Source organism: Eutrigla gurnardus, assembly GCF_963514095.1.
Source record: "Eutrigla gurnardus genome assembly, chromosome: 11".
NCBI lineage: Eukaryota > Metazoa > Chordata > Actinopteri > Perciformes > Triglidae > Eutrigla > Eutrigla gurnardus.
In genome coordinates this window covers 9136216-9160981 of record NC_139925.1, presented here as the reverse complement: position 1 = coordinate 9160981, position 24766 = coordinate 9136216, and the positions used below count along the sequence as shown (strand labels likewise).

At 40.8% G+C, this 24766-nt stretch overlaps 2 protein-coding genes across 3 annotated transcripts in view; both read right to left on the bottom strand.

The window, feature by feature from the left end:
- Positions 1–24766, bottom strand: part of ercc6 (excision repair cross-complementation group 6) — a 61522-nt gene that overhangs the window by 25678 nt on the left and 11078 nt on the right. The window lies entirely within an intron of this gene.
- On the bottom strand, positions 11529–17561 carry cxcl12a (chemokine (C-X-C motif) ligand 12a (stromal cell-derived factor 1)). 2 transcript variants are annotated; one of them, XM_084021369.1, is made up of 4 exons: positions 17426–17561; positions 15742–15859; positions 14706–14797; positions 11529–13050 (listed from the first exon to the last, which is right to left on the bottom strand). In XM_084021369.1, exons 1-3 carry the CDS (start codon positions 17490–17492, stop codon positions 14710–14712), a joined length of 273 nt encoding a protein of 90 aa, XP_083877495.1. In that variant the 5' UTR covers positions 17493–17561; the 3' UTR covers positions 11529–13050; positions 14706–14709. The 2 variants fall into 2 exon arrangements, with proteins under 2 accessions (XP_083877495.1, XP_083877494.1); XM_084021368.1 differs by having other exon boundaries at positions 11529–13057; positions 14714–14797.

Sequence of the window (24766 nt, the reverse complement as noted above, 5' to 3'; positions counted from 1 at the left end):
ACAAATAAACATCCACGCCAGCAACCCTGCGGTTACATCGGAAAACAGATCCCCTCTCCCCCCTGGAGCTAAAAAAACAAACTCAATATCTGTTTTAACAGATACCGTGCTTCCCCAGGGAGCTCATCCCTCTGAAGGAACGATACGTCCTATTCCTGTGCTCTCCACGGTCATACCGGCAAAAATCACACACTACACGAGGAGTTAGCACAATACAACACATATGGACATGTGGCTTAGTAATGTGGCTATAATATGCACCAGCGTGATAGACTTTGAAGTTGTGCAGGTCATTTCCAGAACAATAATATATATGTTTCAGAAATCTGCCAGTGTCAATATTGGAGGCTGATTTGAATTTTTGTTTGAGCCTCACTGTCTGGGTTAAGTTTGAGAAAAACAGCTAAAACATCAATGACAATTAATGCAGTACTATTAGTGAACTTCTAGGTGGAGATTTAGAGGGATACCAGCCCAACATTTAATTAATCCCACACTGAAATCTTACAACACAGCAAACTGAAAGTAACGATGACATTACATTCACATCCACAACCGTTGTTGACGTTACATTAACGTTAGCCTATTTCCATGATGGCCTGTTGACCTGCTTGTATTCATCGTTTGTCCCAGCTATTTTTTTGCTGCTTCTTGTCATATTATTGTGTGCGTGCGTGTGGTTTATCTGTCTGTCTGTCCAGGTCTTGTCTCATATACTAATGGACCTATCAGCCTAATATCTGTTGTGCTAATGTATGACTGTATGCTCAATGACCTCTCATGGTTGCAGTGTATAACATTTGAAAAAAAAATATTTTATTGACTGTTTTATATGGTTAAATGTTCAAAAACACAGGGTATACTAATACTAAAACAAATAGAAAATACATAGACAAATGAGCAACAGGCTACTCAGGGTTTAAAAAAACAGAAAACAAAGGCAGATGAGACACAGGTGTAACTAATTAGGGGCGGGGCAGACAATTGACACTGGTGTTAAACACACGAGAACAGGAAGTGGAACATTTTTCAATGGGAGTCGAAGTGAGTAATCAAACAGGAAACACAAAAAGACTGAATGAGAATGACATAGTTATTTGATAGTGTTACCATTTCACTTCCTATGAATATTGAGCTCAGTGAGCTCTTTTACATGTGGAACTTGATCAGGTAATATACATATATGTTTAATTTGTAATCATGACTAATAATTGCTAATTTTCTAAAAAAAACAAGATCACCGAAATGAATTGATTGTTCCGCTAATACATTTATAGGTTTTGTCAACAGACCAACAATATACAGTTTGTAGATGAGATATCCGCTGATCCACCAAGACAAAGTGATTAAGTAAAACCAAAACATAACTTTCTTGGTGGATACATATTTTCCCAGAAACCTACAGTTTCACATCATTGCAGGTTAGTCGTGCAATCTTTCACTGGAACTTTTCCACGTTAGTCCTCTACTCCTTTTTATATGTCCACTGTGGCACGAATCCTTTCTTTTATGCGAGTGTGACTTAATCCTCAGTGCCTGTGTTGGCAGGTTTGGTTTGATTCGTGGCTGGTGCATCGCTGTGATGCATCAATTTAAGACCCAAACTGTGAAATGTTTCCAGATCTCAGGGTCTGTGGTTTTCACACAGACAAGCTACTGGCTCACTCTGTGTGAGGGGGTGGTGGGTGCATGCTGGGTATTTCCAGGACAAAATGAAACAAGGACAATGTTTGAAAAGTCTGCCAAAGACTCATCCCAAAATGTTGTTTTCATTTTCCTGAAACTGCCATATCCACAACTTTCATCCTCATTAGATTTTAACATGAGAACACTCTGTATCTTCTCACACATAGCTTCCCCGCGCAGTCATTCAGACTAAAAATGTTTTGCAATCTTGTCATCTTGAGCAGAAGACCAAACAGTGACTGGCTGGAATTCAATTTGAGGAACACGACTGATAAAATTTGCCAGAGAACCGATTCCGCCATTTGTGTTTCTGTAAATATTTACTCAAACTATACAGTAGTGTTCAGTGATGAAAGTCTTCAGTCATACAATCCTCATTTACTTTGCTTATGCATCCATGTTCATTTTGTTAGATTAAACCCTAATATTTAAAATGAGATGGCTGTAGTTTATTCTTAACCTAGCTTGATGGCAATCTGCTGGTCCACCTCTGTGGTCCGGACTAAGATGAGTCAATATGGTCATGGTGCCCAGAGGATGAATGCTCTATACCACCATGAGGTTGACAAATGTTGTTAAATGCCTCCAAAGCTGAACGTTAGTACAGATATACATCAGGATGTATTGTATAACAAGTTGGTGATCCCCTGACGTTCCACCTGGTGCCATAATCTGGTCAAATTGTATATTCATCCAACACCTTGGTTTATGATTAAATACCTTTAAAACTACTATCATTAGTCATCAGCCGTAGCTAGTATTTGTAGTGCAAATTAGCGATTGTTAGCATGCTAAATGCATAAAACACATCATTCTTTACTGGACACGAAGTGCTGGGGAGTATCCATAACCAAAATTATAAAGATTTATACATCTAAGTGGTGCAATCGGGCACATGTTCCTAATCAACTCAGAATTTATGTAAACTCATGCGGATTTGTTATGTTTACAGTTTCTACTGTTTGTGCAAAGCCAATTGGACTGGGTTTCACATTCATAAGCACTACAATATGTACACTGAGAGCCAAAGTAATGAGTTTGAAAGAAATAGCACTGAGAGCAATTTTCAGGTCCATCCCAGGGGCCGGACAGGCAGGATAACATGGATGTAACCTTAAGCATTTTTCTGGACCGCAGTGTAATTACTGAATGGGACTGCAATAACTGCTTCAATCTCTGGAGTGAAATTAACAAGGCTGAGAAGGTGTGAGATGCTCTTTCACCCCAGAGGAAATTACACACAATGCAGGCACTCATCTCTCTATCTGTCTCTCTCTCTCTCTCACACACACACACACCATTAGTTACAGTATTTTTCATATAATGTGTAGAAAAAAATAAGCTTGCTTCTTCTTCTCTGTCACACTCCGTGTATTTCTAAGTCTCTGATGCATATTCATTTATCAACATTTCTTTTATTTTCATTTTCTCTTTCTTTCCTATTGCTTAGCGCAGACTGTCGTTTACAAGAAAGAGCTGCTCTCACCTTGACCTCCTCCACATCCCACATCTTTCTGTGTACATGAATGATTACCCCGTTTTCAATTCTGACACTGACATCTTTTCAGTGTCTTTTTAATATAAATGTTAAATGAGGTGTTTTTCCCCCCCTGAGTCTTTTATATCTATTAAAAATGTTGGAAAGTATTTCTGTAGGAAGGACAAGCACAGGGATCATGTGAGGCACTGTCCTGTTCAACACCAAATGCATCTTTCCTGAACAGCTGTGCCCTTAAATATCACAGCACAGGACACGGATGGCGACAAAGATATACAATCAAATCTGTCAGTTCATGTTTTATACATGCACATAAAAAGCCTTTTTGATGGTTCTGGTTCTTTTGTTTTATGTTTTGTTATGACAACTATTAACCACAGCTTTCACTTTTGTGTCAGTGTTATTGTGTTTGAAATTTCAACCAAGACATGTTGACAATGCATTTTCTTATTAACTCTTGATGGTTGGATGTAAGTAATAAAAACCCTGCAGGGGGTCAGTGGCTGAAATGAGCAACTGTGTATTGAGCTAACCATCAAAAGCTGGTGCAGAAATGTTTGTCACAGCAGTGCTTTTCACAAGGCTCAATGAAAACCCTACAGACAAGAGAGATTTGTCTGCAACTGTGAAAATGACAGACCATTTGAAGGTGGGAGTGTCCCTGTTAACATGCATGTGGGTGTATTTGTATGGCAGAAAAGGAGGTTGTCAATGTTGGCATGATTGTTTCTTTTAGTGGCCTTAAGAAGCCGGCAGAGTGTTTGTGAAATAAGGGCTAAGAGACCTAAATAATTTAATGCTAACATTGGTTCACCCGGATAGATAAAAGGCAGGAGATCTGCAGATTTATCTCTGCTAGAAATGCTATTTTCTTTTCAAACTTTTGCCTTTCATTGGGAGAAAGAATGTAAGGGGCCACCCGTCGGGTTTGAACCCTGGGCTGCTGCGGCGAGGACTTAACCTCAACAGGCACCAACTCTACCACTGAGCTGTCCTGGCACATTGCTGTTAGCTGTCATTTGTAAAATGTTTTGTAAACATATGTAAAAGTCCTGCAGTAGATTATACCATCATCAGTTTGAGGGATGGTTTTGGACACTAATTTGCATTTGTGTAGAGAGCTAGTTGAGAAGACCACCCTCCTTTCATTTTTGGTTAAATTGAATTCCTGTTTTATTTTGAAGTTCATTGCCTCATGTTTCCTGTGTTTGACTGACTTCCTGTCTTTGTCAAGTTTGCTCTTTTTTTCCTGTGTCTCACCTGTGTCAATAAACTTCAGTCTATAAACTCTCTGCAGCTTGATGAAGGTGAACTTTCTGCAGCTTCAGTTTCATGTTCTTTCTCCCTCTGCTGCTTTGTTCTCATCAGCCTCGAGGTGGAAGAGTGGTTAAGGACGCCGCCTGGCAACTTTGGCACGCGGGTTCGAACCCCCACCCTGAGGTATGTCACACAGGAGTGAGTGTGAGTGTGATCTCAAAACAACAACAACAACCAAAAACTTCAAACCCGCCCGCGTTCAAACTTCGTTCAAAACTGCGTCGTTCGTTGCGATATCGCGTCAATTTCAACTTCGAATTTCCACCAACAACCAGCAAGGAAGGAACAGACAACAGGTAAGTCCATGCAAGCCTAAGGGGTTGAGCTAGCTAGCTTGGTAAGCTAGCTAGCTTGACAGGCAAATACTTTTAGTTAAAAAAAAAAAAACTACATTGAACAAAATAACATTACAATTAAATTCCTTATTACTTTGTGTCTGAAATGATCTGAAGTTTTTGATTAAATGCAATGATGAAGTTAATTAATGTATAAATTAAAGGTGGAGATAAAGAATAGATAGGAGTCCAAACCATCAAGACATACAAAACGTCCAAACAGGAGCATGACACTACAGGATCGGGATTATTGTACCAGTTGTAGCCTAAAGCTTGATTTTTACAAATGGACTCTGGTGGAAGCTTTCAATGTGCACTTTTAAGACAATAAAATAAATAAACTAGGATAATGTACTGCATCACATTAGATGTTTGACTACCTCCACACACCCAAACACACACGCACGCACGTGCAGAGGATGTTAGAGGGGCTCAAATTCATTAAAAGGCATTGTTTGAAAATAATTAAATAAATATATTCCAATAATATTACGAATGTAACAATATACTAATTCACTATACACTGATTTCACAACATTGTCTAAGGGTGTTAGCTGTCTAGTGTTTATGGTATATATGTGTATTTCTGAGGTCCCATGGAAGGGCAAACTCTTGAGATTAACTAGACATATTTATTTATTGTGTTCTATCTATGAAAGATGCAAGCAGCAATACCAACGCACTGCGCTGTTATTTATAATCCAAAGTAAACCAAAACTGTGTCTGTGATTCCCACTAATAGTACCGTAAGTCAGAAAAATCTTTTGCTGCATCCAACCTAACCACTGTTGCATGTTATTATTTCAGTTTTCCAAAGCACTGGCATTTATACAAACTATGTGCAAGGAAGAGAAGCAAACACACAAATCAGAAGGTAACCATCAAACAATTGTTTCTTTAAATGTAATGTTGTGAACACTTTGTTGTTTCATGAGGTCCTGTTTATATCAATATAATTAGTCTCTTAATGGATGGATGGAATTAATTATTGATATTCCAGGTGGAGTTTTCTGACTGTGTCAAGTGTCTGTAGCTGGTTAACGAAGCTCCAGCTGCTGCAGCTGTAAAATGTCACAGATTTGTGCTTTTATGGGTTTTGAATGATCTTTTACCCGGTTTCTTTATGGTTTTTGTTTGGTCTCATTACCAATGTAAACAGACACACATGGGAAAATAAATGGAAATATTTATGTCGGAGGAAGCAGTGTTCTGCTGTACATTTCAGATTATTCCATCGTGATTTGTGAGCTTCTATAATGAGGTCAAAGGAAGAAAAACACTCCTCTGGAGCCTCTTTAAGACAAGAACCATGTCTGATTTGTATCTGTTGTGTCCACCTTGGTCAGGGTTAGGGTTAGACACCCACTGGGATACACATGCAGCAATTGTTTATTTTTGTGATTTGACTAAATTGAATCTTTGATGGTTATGAAGGAAATTATTTTATTCTTCAAAATAGTTCCTGCTATTAACAGGCAGTAGCCAAACGCTGTCCCTCTGCACTGGGATCAGCCATAAACAGCCGGCTTACAAGATCTCCTTTATGTATCTTCACAATTCATACCAGATTGATAGAGAATTCCTTTCAGTCTGGGTATTAGAAAGCCTTTGTTCTAGTTTCTTTGATGTGTTTTATGTAAACTGTAACAGACAACTGGCTTGTCTGCGAGGTTGTGTTCTCCTATAACAATATTTGATTCCAGGAAGGCTTTGTTAAGTCGGCCAGATGGATGGAGTCTGCACCAGGCAGACTGCAAGGTGGATGGTCTTTAATTTTCCTCTGTGCTCATTATTTCGACCTTGCAAATGTACCTCGCTTACTTGGTGTGATTGGATTTCCTATGAACTGGCCGAAGGGCTCTCAAGGAGAGGTTGTGAAACACCAGAGAGAAGCTGGAGCTGTGAGATCATTGGAGATGTTGCATTTCAGCGGGCAAGGGTTTCTAGTGTTGGCTCAGCTCTGGCTCAGGACTGGCGGCGCCTCAAATATAAAAAAAACATTTGGTGACCATGTTGCTTTGGCCTACGTGTATTGTGAAGACTGACTGAAATTTGACTGTCCAACAATGATTATTTTCCCCTTTCTACTGATCATCATCAAACGTTGCCTTTCTCCTCACTTGTCACATTAAAGAATACATTCATGATACACAAACCACGTATCAAAAATATCCCCAAAACAAACCTCAATTTAGATCAAACCCAAGTTAAATATATCCACGAGTGAGTCACGTTTTTTGGAGCACACACTTGAATTTACTTTTCATATCGCAAATATCAAATTATCTTGGTTCAAATCAGTTCAAAGCAACACAACTCAGTACATAATTAAATAAAGACATACGCACATATCTATTTGATATCAGTTGTATCAAAAACACTAATCAGATGTATTGGGGGTGAAATGAAGGTATTAGACCTCCCTGTGTTTTGCATCTGGACAGCGTTCTCAGGCACTGAGTCACACAGCCCAACAGAAGGGTCTCTATAGTGATCGGCCTCATGGTAACAGAAAAAACTCTGTGGTATTGGAGATGAGGCGAGTACAGTATATCAGTTTCATCTGCAGATAATGAAGTAATTGTTTCTTTCTTCTCATGCTTTGTCACATCCTTAACGCTCTTCTTTCCCCCCCTCTCTATGGGTGTCACATGGCACTCGGAGCTTCATATGGGAAGACATTAAACACACTATTCATGGAGGCACCCGGGTAGATCAACCAATTAGGATGTGGGTGATAATCCTGAGAGGAATGGAGATGAAGGGGAACACAGTGTGTGATATGTGAGTGAGGTGGTGCTTCAGCTTCTCTGGGCCCCGCAGACCGAGGCCTCCCACCGTCCCCTGAGTGTGTGACTCCTTTGTGTGTCATCTCTACCTAACATCCACAGTCTGCTGTGTTTCTCCTGAGTTTGAAAAATCACACTGAAGGAATTTTTTGGGATCATAGCCGTGGCGGGAAGGCCCCCATGTCCGTGCAAACATCTGTGTGAAGATGGATGGCGTTGGGACTCATAACCTCAGCGATATTAGCACATGAAAGGTAGGGAGACTGCAGGAGGGCGATTTTAACCGCTCGTAGGGGCCCCTCTATTAGTCTCTCATTCGCTCTTAAGCAGACACACACACACACATGCCGCTGTTATTACAAACTGCATGTTGGTCACTTTCAGCATCCGTCTTGTGACATACACTTCTGAGACAATCAGCTGAGTAATTTTGGCATAATTGTGGTTAATGTTCTGGCGGGTCACTGGCAGTGTTAAGGCAATTAAAATATTCAGTGCCCCCCCCCCCCCCCCCCCCCTTCACACAATCAACAAGTCATTTACAAATCATTACTTGGGATTTTTCAGAGTGAGAGTGTGCACACGTGGAAATGTGCTGCGGGTCATCTGATACAAGAACAGCTATGACTCTGCTAATGTCTCCCTTGGGTAGTGTGATTTTGGTGCACACGGTGCCCCAAGGTAGTGGCCTGGTCTGGGACGGGGGGGGGGGGGGGGGGTAACAAACAACAGAAGGGGGGAACTGAGGTTGAGAGAGTGCAGGGTTCTTTCGATACACACTTCCCATGGACATCAAGATCACACAAACATCAGCCTTTTTTCCCCTGTTTATTTGATTAGTATTGTTTCAGAATCCGAAGCTGGGTGCCAAGGAATTTAAGAAAACCCTTCAACCGGAAAAACCAAAGATCAATCCCACATGACAGCCAAGTGTCTGCCCCGCGGTAGCTGACCCTGTGCTCCGAGCAAATTGTAGAGGGGGTGAAACGGAAAATGCAATGTTTTCTTTTAGGAGATCAAATGCAAAACCACTCTATTGTCTCTTATCAATAAAAGCTACAAAATCAGAAGGTTAAAGTCCAAGAGTTCACAACACACGTATAAATCATTTCATAAATATGTTTTCTTTAAGTGTGGATGCAGCAGTTAGGAAGGAAGTTAAAGGACATGCAGGCCAAACCGAAATCTCACGGCTGTGAAATAGTCACGAAATCTAGTCTATTGATTTGTGTATAGAGACATTGATTTGCGTGTTTCTGTGTCGCTTACCATGATTTTGGAACGAATGTGAGTTTCAGGCAACAAAACCACTTTGGTTTAAGAAAACATCCTGGTCGGTTTTAAAAAGCATGTACATTTAGATTTAGGCAAACAAACGGACCTTAAGTTAAGGCAAAAAAACTCTGGTTCCTAATTGACTTTTGACTGGCTTTAAATTATAATGTTTATCATGTTGCCAACCTATACTTTTAACGCATTTTGTGCCCATTACTCCAGAGGTCATGACCATTTCACATATTTCTTTGAGACCGGGATGACAGACCAGAGAGCATTTTCATCGAGCACAAGCAAATATAATCAGACCGACCACAAAGCACTGAGGAACGCCACATCTGTGGGCACTCACATCTTCATCCAGTTCAAACAATTCACAAGTTTCAGATCATAGCCGCTCAGTAACTGGCCTGATAGTTTCCATTTTTTTTTTGCCAAGGCTATTGTTGTTTTGTTGCAGCATTTAGCTCTTCCTTGGTCAGACCACAGTGACGAGGACGCGTCTGCGTTTTGACCAACTAATACTCTGAGGGGCAATTTTCATGATCCTTTGACATTGTGGTTGATGACAAACTAGAAGGTCCTTTGACTTGCTGTGTTCAGCTGCCAGCAGGCCCCGGAGGTGCTCAGCTAAAGCAAAGTTAACTTAAAATGGAGTAAGGAAGTGACATCACACACACACACACACATGGACAAAAATTCAAATTGACCAGAAGTTTATTTTACCACCTTGTTGTTTTTATTAGCGACCCATTTGACAGACCTTCTTGAAGTGGCTGTATGTGACCCCTGTGACCATCTGACGCCCACACGTCCACCCACACACATAAACACACTAAAATGTCATATTTTCATGATCAGCTTTTCATGATGAATAACCACTAAGTAGAGTTTCATTGGCTGCACATCTGGGAGCCCTTACGTCTATAGATGGAGGGATACTGTGAGTTCAATGAGCACATACTCGTCCCTTATTTCTGTGTCATTCTTGCATTTCACATGACAAATCTTCATTCATCTGTCAAGGTGTCAGTTTTCTCCTGACATTGCGGTTGATCCCTAAACCCCCACAGAGTTTTGAAGAATATGATTTTCATATGTCTTCTCCTGTCTCGTACATTCCTCAGCCTTTAGTGAGTTACTACTGGCTGTATGGCTCATACCAAGGTGCTGAGGAGCCTTCTGGGTTTTATTTTTTAAGAATACTTCCCAATATTAGATTTACATTTTTTTTTTTCTAGATTTGAAAAGTTGATCCTGAAGGGATTTTCTTTTCTCCAAAAATGGCCGTGACTCTCTATGTGCTTGTCTCGTGTGAAACAAGTTGGAGTGAGCGGATCTGTGATGTGTTTGTTCAGGCTCGATGCCCAGCTAGCCTCAAGTACCATCTTGATGACACTGGGGAAGATCACTCATGTAAATCTGCCAATAATCCGTTTAATCATGTTGTTCCGTTCCACTTCAGTAAACTTGACATGCAGAGGCATGCTTTAACACACCTCATTTACTTTCCACGGCCCCTTGTTTAATGGGGACTTTGTTAGAGGACCGCTTTATATATATATATAATTAGCAGGTTTGTTTATCAGACGCAACATATTTTATTGAACGGGCAAATTTTTCAAGCGGGGCGACATTTTTTGCATGTTTTTCCATATTTAGTAGTGAACGTTATATGCACATAAAATATACGTTTTACTACACCTCAGGCTTCGTGGCACCGGTTGCATCGCCTTGCATGTTTAACTGGTGGGTGCTGGCAGTGAGCCCAAGAACACAACCATTACAGACGACTGCTTTCCATTAGAGGATATACCATATGTGTACATTTTTGTACAAACCACACAGATCAGTGAGAATGCACACAGATAAGTACTTAATGAAATAGCGATGACAGAAGGCAATTGTGATATTCTCAGTGAACAAATGTTTAAAAAGTGGTTTATTCAGAGTAAAATAGTAAATCTCTTAAGGGATGAGGATTTGTCCTCTGTAGGATCAAATATCACATGAAACAAGCGCAGTGCTATCAGTTTAACACAATCAGTTCATACTGTGATTGTATCCGATTCATTTCCACTCCAAATGGCCACACCAGAGCCAAATAAGTGGCTACATCAATGGCTTTATCTCACACAAGAGTACTGCTGACTCGGCTTTTCACCCTTAAACCGGACTTTAAAAGCTAATCAGTAAACACAGACAAATTGGTTGTGGGCTGCCACTCACGGCCCTTTATCTCCCCCTGATGTTTCAATCAGCGGCCCACTCTCATCATATAGCCTTCTGTGCTCCGCCTCACATCATGCCCTGGGAGGGATGTTAAAAGTTCATCCCTTTTAGCTTTAATGTTTTCCTAATGGTGGCTTGTTGAGTTAATAGTTAAATAACAGGCAGGATCATTGTCCTTGCCTTTCATTTGCCCTTGTGAGTAAAGCTAAACACATGTTCACCGATCAAAGTCTTTAGATTTACCCTCTGACCCGCTAGTACAGTAGGATTACAGCAGCTGTGAGTTGGCTTTTGCAACAACTGCTTTACACTGAATAAAAAGATGTAGATTCAACTGGACTGTGTGTATGCGTGCAACAGTGGAGTGTGTATATTTATGACAAATAAAAAGGCTTGTAACATGTATAGGAAAACATCCTTTTTTTTACTGACCAACAACTTTTACAATAAAACGTCGGCTGGATGACTCAGTTGTGAGAGTACAGTTCTTTCATTTAAATGTTTAGATTTATTATATAAATGCATAAAAGAGTACAAAAATAAAGCATTTGTATAATATTAATTTTACATGTGACAAGGAGATCTAAATCGATGAATAGATCTCCCAGGCTTTAACAGTTATATGCAGCTACACATTCAATGATCAAAAAGAACAGAATGAAAACAGCATGATTAACATAAAAAAGACAAAAAGACAGAATTTAATGATCAGACATAGAGAGTAATAAAAAAAATGTTAACACATGAATACATGAGATATAAAGTGCATTGCTATCTGCATGACAGTCGTAGGTAGTCATATCTATGTCTATGTATTGTCAGTAATAATTCTACTACATTCTCTACTGTGGCTCTTAGTATAACGATGTTTTAACTACTGACGGGCTAACTGTTATTCAAATTGCAGTACATCTTCTTTGAAATGGACAATACTAAGAGTTTATTTCAGCCAGAATCCAGCTAACACGAGACTCACTTGTTTAGCAACACAGTTTTACGATTCCAGTAAATTTCGACTGATTGGTCGCTCAATTATAACGCTTTGTGATCCAGATGTCTTTAGTCTAAAGTATGAAAAAAGCAGGCACGTTGGGTAACGCAGGGTCGCATAACACAGAACAGCCCAGGAAATGCTCAAGCTTTTTTTGGGATCTTAATTTCCATCACAAAAACATTGTAATAGCCATTTTACTAGGACCTTTCAAACATCTTATATTCATTCTGAGGCGCCCATTGAAATTCCACGGTGCCAATTAACTTGACACATGAAATACGACTTGGCCCTGTGGGTCTTCTTGTTTTTTAGAATATAAACTATACATTGTTGTTAGTTTTGTTCAATTTAAAATCAGAGACAGTCACAATAAGCAGATCTCATGTTAAGGATCAGATATAATAAATCTGTATTCTGCTGGTTTCGCAGATGACAGGCTGACAGCAAAGTGAGATGTTAACTCATGTTTGTTGTGGGGAAACTGCTCCCGCTGAGCTACATCTCTCCCCCTTAAACACTTTGACCCCTGGGGTCAAACTTTTTTTCTTAAATGACAGAGGAACCAGAGGGACAAGAAATAAACCCTTAAAAAGTAGCTTGTTGCTGTCCATTAACAAAAAATTGTATATACATTATAGTTAGAAAAACACAGACTCACAGATATAGTTTCACTTTGCACTAATAACGTCTACAATCTCTATAAGTGGTGAGAGTGGTGATGGTGAGGACAAGGCTGGTGGATGGGTGTTCACGATGAAGAGTTGTAGGTTCATTCAATGCAAAAGGCCGCAGCGTGGCGGCCGGCTGGGACAAGTGCTGTTCAACATACCAGACGATCTCATTTCACATGTTACGATGCTTCAAACCCTCAGTGATGGCTCAGAAGGATCTCGGCAGAGATTTTTAGTTGCCCTTTTTAGATTTCTTCATCCTGGAAGGAAAAAGCAAATTTGATGTCAGTCTTACGAGAACAAATCAGACACAATGTCAAAACCATATTTGGTGTTAACTGTTCACACAGTTGATTGCAGACTTCCGATTTTGTCTAAACCCACGAGAACTGATTATACGAAATAACTGCAGCTGAGCAAACACAGTTTAGTTTGTCCGTTTGGACAAACACTTGGCTGTGAAAATGTAACACGTTAACACCACATTGAAAATGAATGAGTATTTGTTCAGCCATGACCGGATGCCAGGATTACAAAGAGATGCCGGAATGAATTCAGTCCCAGCATTCACGAGCAAAAACAGCTTCTTCACGTTTACAGAATCCAATTGAAGTTGAATGTTGCATGAAATCAGTTCTAGCTGGTTAATTAGCCCCCTTTTAGCCCATAAGTCAGTTGGAAATATTTTATTCCAAAATCTATTACTTATTGATGAGTTTTCCTTTTGAGTCGAGTTGTATTTTAAACTTTAGATTTAATTTCTGGTGACTGAAGAAAAAGTTTGGATTGCTGAATATGTAATTTTGCAGAACATTAATTTGCAGCATTTGCAGAGTAATATAAACATACCACTTAAACATTTGGACGTGGGTGGGTAGTGTCATTATTGACATCTGAATAGTTCTATGTAAATGCTGAGCCACATTTCAACTGATAGAGAAGCTAAAGGTGTTATTTACCCGACTAAAGAGATGCATGACTTACAATGCTGTGCCTTTAGACACATTGTAAATGTGTGTTTGTCCCTCCCGTGTATGTGCAATTGGAAACACATTAGGTCTGATCCATTGTAAATGACCTCCGTCTACTCTCGACATGGGCTGTTTTGTTATGCAGGAGGACTGTTCACACCTCGACGAGTCGCGGCTCCGCAAGCATCCCGGGACAGTGGGCGTGTATTGAGTGTGCACGTCAGAGGCCGGAGCATCAACATCCTCATTGGCTCAGTGATTGCAGGAGTGCATTTCGGGTTTTTTGGGCTTTTTTTATGTGCAAAAGCAGGACATTCATTCTTTGAACCCTCTTCCTCCACAACACAGTGCAGAGTTTGTTTCGTCTGAGGCAATAGGGCTGCTCAATCCTTAGCAATATATGACTGCAAAGATATCAGGATGGCAACTCGATCCTGTCTACAAACATTATGGTACAACATGTTTCAGTAGTCTCTCCTTCCTCTGCGTGGGAAGCATTAATGTTACATTAAGTGACCAAAACAGATTCAAGTTAGACCCACATCGAGTTGAAAACGCTGTCTAACAACAATACGTATTTAAGTGTGGTATAAATCCATGTTTCATTAAACCTGTGTCTTGCATAAACAGTGATTAATCCTGGATGAGTCACGGATTTAATGTTATCCCACAGCAAACACACGGTTAGTGTGTGAAAGTGATCCCGGTCTCTACTCCCACTTGGTCATGTAGCTGCATGTCTCAAGTTCAGGCGCCAACAACGTGCAATTAAGAGCTGCCACTCTAACAATCGCCTATTGAAAGATGTCCAAATTCCCATTTGCATCCTTACTTTACATTTCTAAAGAGTGGAAGCGATTTTACAGTACTTTTGCATAGTTTTCGGTTACAGGTTGACAACTGACAGCAGACAACAGAATGATGTATCGCAGCAAACACACTTACTTGTTGATGGCGTTCTTCAGGTACTGCTGCAGCCACCGGATCTCTGGGTTCACACACACCTCTTTGTTTGTCTTCAGCTTGGCACTGATCCGATAAAAAGAAAAGAGTTCAGCATTATGACAATTATGGTTCAGTTGAAGATGATCGTGGGAATCATGCAAAGTCAGCGACACATTGCTATTAAACAGAGTGTGTTGCTGCTACGGCTAAAGAATGTGGGCAGTTCTCAGAGATCATATCCTTTAAGTTTGATAATTCACCCTTGACTTAACTACTTAATTTGTGTACTAACACAAAAATCTGAATACATGCGGGTAAATCCCTCAACCTGTGGCTTCAGGCTACTTTCTAAATCCAGCATAACCCTGTGGTTATTTACAGAATGGGTCAAGACTGGATCATATGTCTCTATGTGGGAGATCATGTCTCCTTTGACGCACATGTCTTGTTTTTGAGCAACAAAACTAGTTGTCCCTTTTCCAGACCTGCCAATTATTCACCCCCCCCCCCCCCCCACATTAAACATTTCCCGAAGTTTTCCTGTCTGTTGTAACCAACAGCATCGTGCTGCTCCACAATTGAATTTGTACGTTCTCTCCACACAAGGCTGGAACAATAAATGAGATCAGACCCAAAGGTTGTAAGTGCAGCGCAAGGATTAACTGCTGCGTGACGAGCAAATGCGAAGCAAACTCAATTACGAAACCCACAATTATTGCTTTCCAGTTACCGCCACCCCTTCACGTTCACTCATAGTCCAATGGAGCACTTCCTGCGGATGTCGGTCGGCGGGCCTGTGGTAAAATGCTTTCTGTGCATGTGTGTGAAAGCGAGTGGCGGAGGGGCGTGTGCGTGCACATGCATGCACAACTCTTTTCTCTGGACTGTCACCTCTCTGAGATTGATGGTGAGAAATGTCCAACAAGGAGGAAACCTGTCTGACTTTTTCAGGCCATTGGGTGGAAAACACCCAATTCTCTGTGTCTGTGTCTATGTCTGTGCAGAAGCATGAAATAAACGACACTCACATCACTTGGAAGGGGCAGTTGGGCGTGTGGATGAACCTGAGCTCGCGGATGTAGCCTCGTGGGAGGTTGTTGACTGTTGAACGACAGTAGCATCTCTCCACCAGACTGATGGGCTTTGCTGAAAAAGATAGAGATTATGATTTAGATTTAATGACGGGAATGGTCTCCTGTGGAAACTGGGATACATATTGTTTGATATATAAGACAAAACATTATTGGAACAATCAAATGAGCGCACGTGAAACTAATCAAATCGATACACAGCGCCCTCTTTGACAGATCAAAATTGCAAAGTACAAATCTACAGAAACGGCCCATGCACTCTACATCTATCAATCATATTTACCCATTTATATTTTATGAGCTCTCAGGGGGATAGAGCCAACATTAACCAACATTAAATCAAACTTAATGTGAGCTTTAAAGACTTGTTTTGCTTTCCCCACAGAACACACAAAGGCAGGGGGCATTTATAAAGTCTAGACCCGCAAAACACTAAGCTCTTTCAGCCATCCACACGTGTGTGCTGTGTGGTCCTCAACTTCATGATGGATGTATACTTTCCACTACAAACGCAGCTTTCGAGAGATTTTCATGGTTGATTAATGTGGAAAAAGAAATAGGACTATGCAAGTTTTTTTTTTTTACATGATAAACCCGCTAACAGGATGGAAAATGCATGAAGTTATCAGTTGAGTGGACGTATGCTACATACAGAATACATTAAAGACAAGGTAAAGATAAGTTTGTTTTCATCTCCCTGCTACTTTTCAGTCGTGGAATGTCGAGCTGTGTTCTGATTGTGAATATTCCCCCCTATATTGTGCACTTTGAGCGGAACAGATACAATAAAATTAAAATGAAATAAAAAAATGCAATTCCCTCAGCAGAAGGGAAACCGAGGTGGTCACAAACAGATGGCACCGATATAGATTAAACTCTATGCTAATGATTTTTTACACATGATCTCATGGCATTTCCATGATAAAGGGGGAAACACCTTCAAGTTGGGCGACTGATGTCGCCATGTAGACTAGCTCGCGGCTTTGTCTTATAGCTGCCTCATTTGCGCGTAATTAAATGAAAACAAAGAGCAGAACAAATACACACGTTGATCGGTGATCCTACTGGGAATGTCTCACTCCCGGAGCCACATGTGCAGCCTTGTTGCTTTACGCACGGCCGAAAATGTGTTATTTTCCCTTCCAGAGAAAAAAGCTCATAACATTTGTTGAACGGAAATACTATTTCTAATTAAAATGAAGAGGTTGACATTCAATTTAATTGTAATTAATTAGGATTTAAATTAAATTGCCGATAACTTGTCACTATATAATCAAGACTTTACCACGTCACGCTGTATTAGTAATAGCCCTAAACATAAAATGATATTTGCAAAAGTCTATTAGACTCATTTATATCATATGTTCTGCCTTTTTACGAAAATTCAACAATTGTTGAATGAAAAAGAACCTCATTCAAAGTTTCGTCTCCACTGATTTTAATCTTTCCACCTTTTTAATCTTAATGTTTCTAAAACAGAACACTCCATATAATCCATACTGGGAAATCATGGTTAAACAACCTCCAATAACTTGCAGATAACCATCACTTCATTTGACGCCGAAAGTTGCAAAAACTAAAATGTACCTGAACCAGCAGCAGAAAGTAGAAAAGTTCGTACCTTGTGATGGAGGCGCGTACATCACCACGATGAGCGCCGCCAGGACTGTCAACATCTTCATATCCATGCTGCGATGATGCCACCGAGGTTTGATCCTTCTCAGAGGAAAGTCCAGAGGCGCTGTGACAGACGCGACTCCGCCGGAGTGTTAAATTACGCACCAAGCCACTGTCAAGCCGGCCAGAAACAAACAGATATTACTTCCGGCCGTGAATACCGTAATAAAAGCGATACAAGGCGCGTGTGCTGTTTTGACGAATATTTATCAAGTGATAAGATGAATCAACAACCAACAACACAAATATAATGTTTGTATTACCTTTAAGTACTTTCTGTGATTAAGGGCTCTGTTTTCACAATGTTTGATGTTTGTGCTTTTATTTTGTAAAATGATACCTGCTTCTTTTGGGTGATCTCGGGTGGTATTGACAGCCAAGTCCGCTCAATAGAGACACATTACAAGCACACACACATTACAAGCACCCCCTTACACACACACACACACACACACACACACACACACACACACACACACACACACACACACACACACACACACACACACACACACACTTATGTTCTGTGATTTAGCAATAGAGTGTGTCATGGTGGTATTTGGCATGGCCAGCACATTTGAGAAGAAGTTCATTTAGTTTCCTTTTACTTATTTATGTATTTATCTTCTAAAAGATGCTCTGCATCACCTAGCCTAATCAGAAACACAACATTTGCCCACCAAGCAAACAGGATAAACTGTCTTCTGCTAACAATGGTCCTTGTGGGTGTTGCTAAGGCTACAGGAGACATCTTTTTTTTGTGAACCTGTTTGTTCTTAGTCATGGCTTGTCTTCCCATGGACTTCATTTGTCCAAATCATTTAAAAAACGTGTGACTTCAGAGGATTCACTTCAGCTGAAGTGTTCTGTTGCATTGATGGTTCCAACAAATACACAAGAGGGATATAGGAACAACATACACACGCTCCCGGCTTTTGTTTGAAAAGGAGTGAAACTCTTCTCATAATAAGTGCAACCGCCTGTTAAAAATGTCTAATCTGTTTGTGTGTGTGCACATATCCACATCCCCACTGTTGTGTTTGGTATTATTAGTGTATTTAACGAGATGCAGATGTTTCCTGAAATTTCACTTTCATCTTTCAGAGAAAACACTCCAGTGGATATGTGTGTGTTATGAATAAATGTGTACTTCTGGTGTGTGTGTGTGTGCATGCACGTATCAGAAGTTTATGCAATGGAAACATCAATGAACCTTGTCTTTTACTCTGATCACACACTCCAACGCTAATTACTTAAATACGTTTATGGACTCATTTAAGCCAAAAAAACATGCGGTGTCACAATACAAATATATTCAGAAATGATTGGCTCTGTGGATAACGAAACCTTATATTTAAACAGGCTGAGTATGTGTTTAGCCACATTTTTTTTGTGTTTATCACAGGGCGACATGAATAATGTGCATAAGTGGTCGGTTTTGCATTTTCTATTCTTTGTTTCTCCATTTATTGATGACATGTCATTTCATTGAACAGCTGTGGGAAAGCAAACCACCTGATGACAGCGCACTTTATCATGAAAATGAGAATGGTACAGTTCAAGTAGAATTCTTGTGTTTTACTGCAAGCTTGTAATTTACGGCATCTAGTATGATACAGTTTATATAAATTATATGGGCAATGCCTGTCTTAGGGATTGAATGTACATAGAAAATGTGTTTTCACAACCTCTTGCCTATACTTTGTAAATGTACATCATGTTGTGTCTATCTGAACCATTTTTGCTGCACAAGGTGCAAACTGTCTGTGTTTTGGATCTCAAACATCGTTATAGATGATGCCATGGAGACCAGACAGACAGGAGGGGATGCACCCAGCAGAATCAGCTGACAGCTGAATGGACACATGTTGACTTATCTCACAGGCCACAAAGGCTAAATTCAAGTGTGTGTGTGTGAGTGTGTGTGTGTGTGTGTGTGTGTGTGTGTGTGTGTGTGAGAGAGAAACTATAAGAGAGAAAAAAGAAAAGATAGGACAAGCCAAGAGGAAAAGAGCGCACTATGACAGTCAAAGTATTTGAGTAAGGTTCTGTCAGCTTGGAGTGAAAGGTGACTTCAGAGGGAAGACATCAGATCACACAGGATGCCTGACATGTCTTTACAATGTACGCTTCACAGCAGCTACTCTCTCTCTCTTCCTGTGTGAGCCCGCACAACAAACGTGTGAAGTACAGTTTGCGCAAGCACACAAATGAAAGTAATTTGTCTTGAACACAGACACACACACTGTTATTTATAACGAGAGTTATATATGAGGGCAATTTTTGACATGTCATGGGCGAGAAGTCAGCGCTCCCAAGAAGATCAACAATATCTGCCACAATCCGAAAGATTGACTTTCTCTCCCTGAGGTGAATGCACTGGCAGTACGGTTGCATAAGCACATTTGGCAGCGCATCCTCTTGTGCAATTGTTTCAGCCTTTCTGTCATTAAGAAGTTCGCGGAAATAACACACTTGTGAATCCAGAGAAAGTGAAACTTTTGGGGTGTTTTGGGGTCAGATGATGTGTGTTTGATGTGTGAGAAGTAAGGCGATTTTGGCACATTGGCAGACTAACATGCGACGCGCTATGTTCTACTCACACCTGTGCGGCATCCAGGGCATTTTCTGTGCTGACAAGCGTTTTGGTGTAGTGTTCTGTGGCCCATCTGTCTGTCTTGGAGGTCCTCACTCCAGGGGTCCATCTCCTGCTCTCTGCATGAGTCATTCCTAACTGTACTCTCAAAGAACACGGTAAGTACTTTTTTGACTGCAACTGTAAATCACCCATCAGATTTTTCTCTGAAGGTCCGGAGGCCTAACAGGTGTCCTCAAGGGGTTTTAAGAACTTTGAAAAACTTTGGGAACACTTCAGACGGCCAAGTTTGATCAACTCTCTTTTCTTGTGCTGTCCCTGTCTTTCTCTCTCTCTTAATCCCGTTCTGAGTCTGGTTTGTTTGCCTTGTTGGCTTGACATTTATACATTTGTGTTACCAAAACAAATAGAGGAGGAAACGGAGAAAGACATGTCTATTTTCTATGTGTTTCTGTACATTTCTATATTCACACAACTGAAATCGCCTACTGTACCAAATCTTAAATTTTGAGACAGATCTTGACTCTCATGATATAACATCTGAATATGAAACCTGAGAACTTTATTATAACACTTTTACTATGCTGTTTTTTTTTTAAACGTTTGCATTACTGTTCAATAGCATTGAGTAAATCTCCATGCTGTCGGTGATGAGTTAGAAAAAAACGTGAATCTGTCACATGCCTCAAACATTCTTCAACGACTATTCACCTTTAAAGAGCGAGACCACGTGACCCAGGAGGCAGGAGTATGGATGGCTGAACATATTATGTTGGAGCAGCCCGTTTCCATAGATCAGACTTTGGTTTGAGAGCGTACAGGCAACTGGCCCCAGTGGGGGATCTGCCACTGCTCCATTGAGGCTCTGAGAGGCTGAGGGCCTGCTGGCTGAGCCTTTGTCTGGTTTCCTCTACATCCTCCAGAGAGTCGCGAGCCCTGTGCCTCCACACCGCCATATGGACCACCTCAATGGCCTGTCAACAAAGTCTTTAGCTTTAGATGAATCAAAGGAGAAACAAAGTGTTGGACAATGGCTTTATAATCACTTGTATGTTGTAGGCAAAGAAAAAACAACACATTTTCCAACTAATTTTATCTCTCAGGTCAAATAGCATGGCACAATTTCCCTTTTTTATTCCGAGTCCCCGTATTTTTTTTTGCCATTTTTTCTTTCCTTTCCCTTGCTGCCCTTGTTAATTAGAGCTCTCTCTTTTCTTATTGTGGATAAGATGTAGCGTCACGTTTCTATCTTCTGTGTTGTCCTTCCAAAGGGTCTGCGAACCACACAACATCCCTTTTGCATCAAAACACTGTCGTCACATTGGTGCTCTAATAAAATGTTATATTCCTGCGACAAATCGCACATGACTCAAGATCCTGTTTCTCTTATGTGCACAGCGCACAAAAACACAAGTGTCTCTGCAGGCAACATACGAGCTGCAGTCACAGTCATAACAACGGCAGGATGAGTCTTTGCATTTTGATTCTCGAGATACAGTGAATAAAAGTTTTCCTAGTTCCGCTCAAATACAATTAAAATAGAGAAAATGTTTTTGTGGGTTCAGGAGCCACATGAACTACAGCTGGGTGTTGAGCTGGTACGATTCGGTGGTGGATCCAGAGAATTTGACACCTCCTGCAGCCCAACCAAAAAGCCCTCAGCTGCTTCTGTGATGTTGCCCCAGAGGAACCGAGAAGCAGCCCGGAGACACATTAAGGTTCATGGTAACTCTGCTGAGTCGGCTTTTTGAAGTCGGATGATGTAGTGTTGTCATGCAGTTATGGGTTTTTGCGAATCAGAGGGATGCTATTGTGGTATATCATCTTGATTCTATCCCGAAAAAAACTCTCTTCGGGACGTTTTTCCAAAAGTTCATGGAGATCTGTGATTCATTCTCCCAGCATTTAGAACAGTTAACTTATTAAAGTGAAGATTGTAGAATATGTTCTGTTTTAGACTGATCTGTAAGCCAGATTGGTTTGTTACTGATCCTTTATTATGTAGCTTTTCTCTCAATTTTGCATAAACCTCTAACCAGTGAACCACCAACTTTGTGTATATGTTTCTCAATGTGTGTGTTACTATTTTGCAACTGTACACAAACACACACTAAATACCAGGACAGATTCACATATTCAAATACACTTTTTCTCACAGGCAAAAACTCCTGCAGTTTATTTTGACACTGGAACTGAAAACCACAACACAAACAATGTGCCTCGTGCTTCAGTCCCAACCACATGTTTGATCCTTGACAAAGGCACTGACACACAATCCCTTTCTCCATCTCTCCCCTGTCTTTTCCTCATGTCTTTTAGCCTCTTTGGCTCCTTCATTAGTCATTCATCCTCACACAGTTGTTTTTGGCTATCCCTTAAACCTGATCCATTCGTGTGATAAAATGCCATATAGGCACATGGAGCCGATTAATATTTCATTATTCATTCGTTTCTGTGTGTCAAACAGCACAAGGGTTATGCGCTACATTGATCTTTCTGTCATCAGGCTGGTATGTGGCCACGTTCGAGTGCTGTGAGAGATGCTGAAACAGGTGAGGAAGTGCCAGAAACAGCTGAACGCCACTCAGACATCAATCATCATGTTTAGGTTCAAACAAAACGAATGACAACTGCTTTTTAGAAATACATACATATGAAAAACTGTCTATCAACACAAATGCTTTCTAGTAATAGCAGCATATAAAAGATGCAGTCAACAGCTGTGCAAATTATTACAATATAAATGTATCACCACCCTTGAAAGTGAATCCGATCTCAAAACATCACTTTAGCCATCTTTTCTTATTTGTTTTGCGTTTAAAAAAAACCCACATTGACTGTTATTTCTGGCAGAAGGGACCAGCAGTGAATATTGAGTAACACAACAAAAGTAGAACATGAACTATCCCCATGAAAAGATCCAGCTATTTAAATTGAGAAGTATTCTTATTGTGCTGTGACAGTATGAGGCCATCCGCAGCTATCGTCATCCTCAGGCTCCTAGAGAGATGTGTTTACTTGGTGGAATTCACCATAGGCTAATGAAAAGCTGAGAAATACAAAACACAATTCCGATGTGTGTGTTGTGAGTCCAGCCAAAACCGCGGACAGCAAAGTTTAACATGGAGCAATCATTATGGCGTCCAGTCTCTGGTGCATGAATTTGCTAAGTGCACTGAACATATCATGTTTCCTAGAATGATCAATTATCTTGGAATCATAGTGTCATTGTAAAGTAAGACCTTTCCCGAACATCTTCCCCCTTTCCCTTTTCCCGCCCCCTCTTTTCGGTCAACCCCACAGGTCTTTCTATTCTCGTCGTCCGCTGAACCATAACACCACAGCTGCTGTCTCTTTACTGCTTTTCCATGCCCAGGTCACTACATAAAACCCTTAAAGAGCATTTAAAGGGAGAGTTAAAGCTACAGCTGTCAATCTGAATGATAGAGAACCTTAAGTGTGACTGTCACTTTTATGTGCCCTCTTTGTAACTTAGCAGGCTATAATAGGCCATGCAGCTCTGTGTGCTCGGGCCACAGGTCTGATGCTGCAATCAAAGGCCTATTAATCAGAGTGAGGAAACGGCACCAGCAGAGAAGCAAAGACAGAGTATCTTGTCCTCTTTCACATGGACAAATACAAGATATTGTTACATGCTATTCATCCTGCGTGATGCCTTTGAAGTAATTCCCCAGCTGGGACGAAGGGGGTGATTTTTCATGAAGTTATAAATGATCATGAAGGGGATTGTGCACACTTTCATGAGCCCTTACACATACAGAGAAAGACACATCTATCTATGTTAATATATATACAAATAGAGCCCAAATATGGGATTTTCAGTATGCAAAGTGTTGCCGTTGTGTAATTGTCGATGTGCGTGTGTTGAGTCGGTGGGAGTTGGCCCGGAGCCTCTGTTCTTAATGGGCCGTGTGATCCTCGAGGGCCTCCCGTAGGCTCGCTATCAGCCACATATTTACTTTACCAATGTTCTCGGAGGAGCAGAGCGGATGACAAATGAGTACGGGACATTAAGGAAAAAAGACTGGCAGGAGAGGCCGAAAACAGGAAGCAGAGTCACTGACAGCCAGGTAAGGAGAGAGGACAAGAGGAGAGGCACAGATGATGTAGAGGACAGACAAAGTAACAAGAGGTGAGGGAGAGAAATGAGCAGCCATGCTAAAGCTGTGTTTCCAGAGCTGGCTTTGATTAGTGAGTGTAACCACGCTCTGTTCCTCGTTAGCTCGCGACAGCGTGGAGGTGTAGTCGAGAGAGAGAGAGAGAGAGAGAGAGAGAGAGAGAGAGAGAGAGAGAGAGAGAGAGAGAGAGAGAGAGAGAGAGAGACTCTCTGGGAGGTTAGACTATGAAGTGAAGTGTGGTTCAGATCTGTCCCACGCTGCACATTCCCCCTTCAAACTAAAGTTACCATAATTCAAAAGCAGCTTCTGATCTTATTGGTGTTTCCACTCTGGGATTCACGCCCATTACTGGTGTAAAATATGTGTGTTGGAATAAAGTGATCTTCACTCCACCTGCTAAATGTGTGGGTATCTTCATCTGTAAGGCAAAGCTGCAGGAACGGAAAAGGATTTGTGAAGTTTAGTTTCATTTGTGTGTGTTTTGTTGGCAATATGTTATGATTCTTCGTCTTTACTGGTTAACTTCAGGATGCACTGCAATGTAACTGAA

Bases quoted from the DNA above. Each gene is read 5' to 3' on its own strand.
- cxcl12a (XM_084021368.1), bottom strand. From the start codon at position 17,492: ATGGATATGAAGATGTTGACAGTCCTGGCGGCGCTCATCGTGGTGATG. The intron at 15,860-17,425 runs GTACGAACTTTT...TATCTTTTTCAG, and splicing joins GTACGCGCCTCCATCACAAG to CAAAGCCCATCAGTCTGGTG. The intron at 14,798-15,741 runs GTGAGTGTCGTT...TTATCGGATCAG, and splicing joins AACTGCCCCTTCCAAGTGAT to TGCCAAGCTGAAGACAAACA.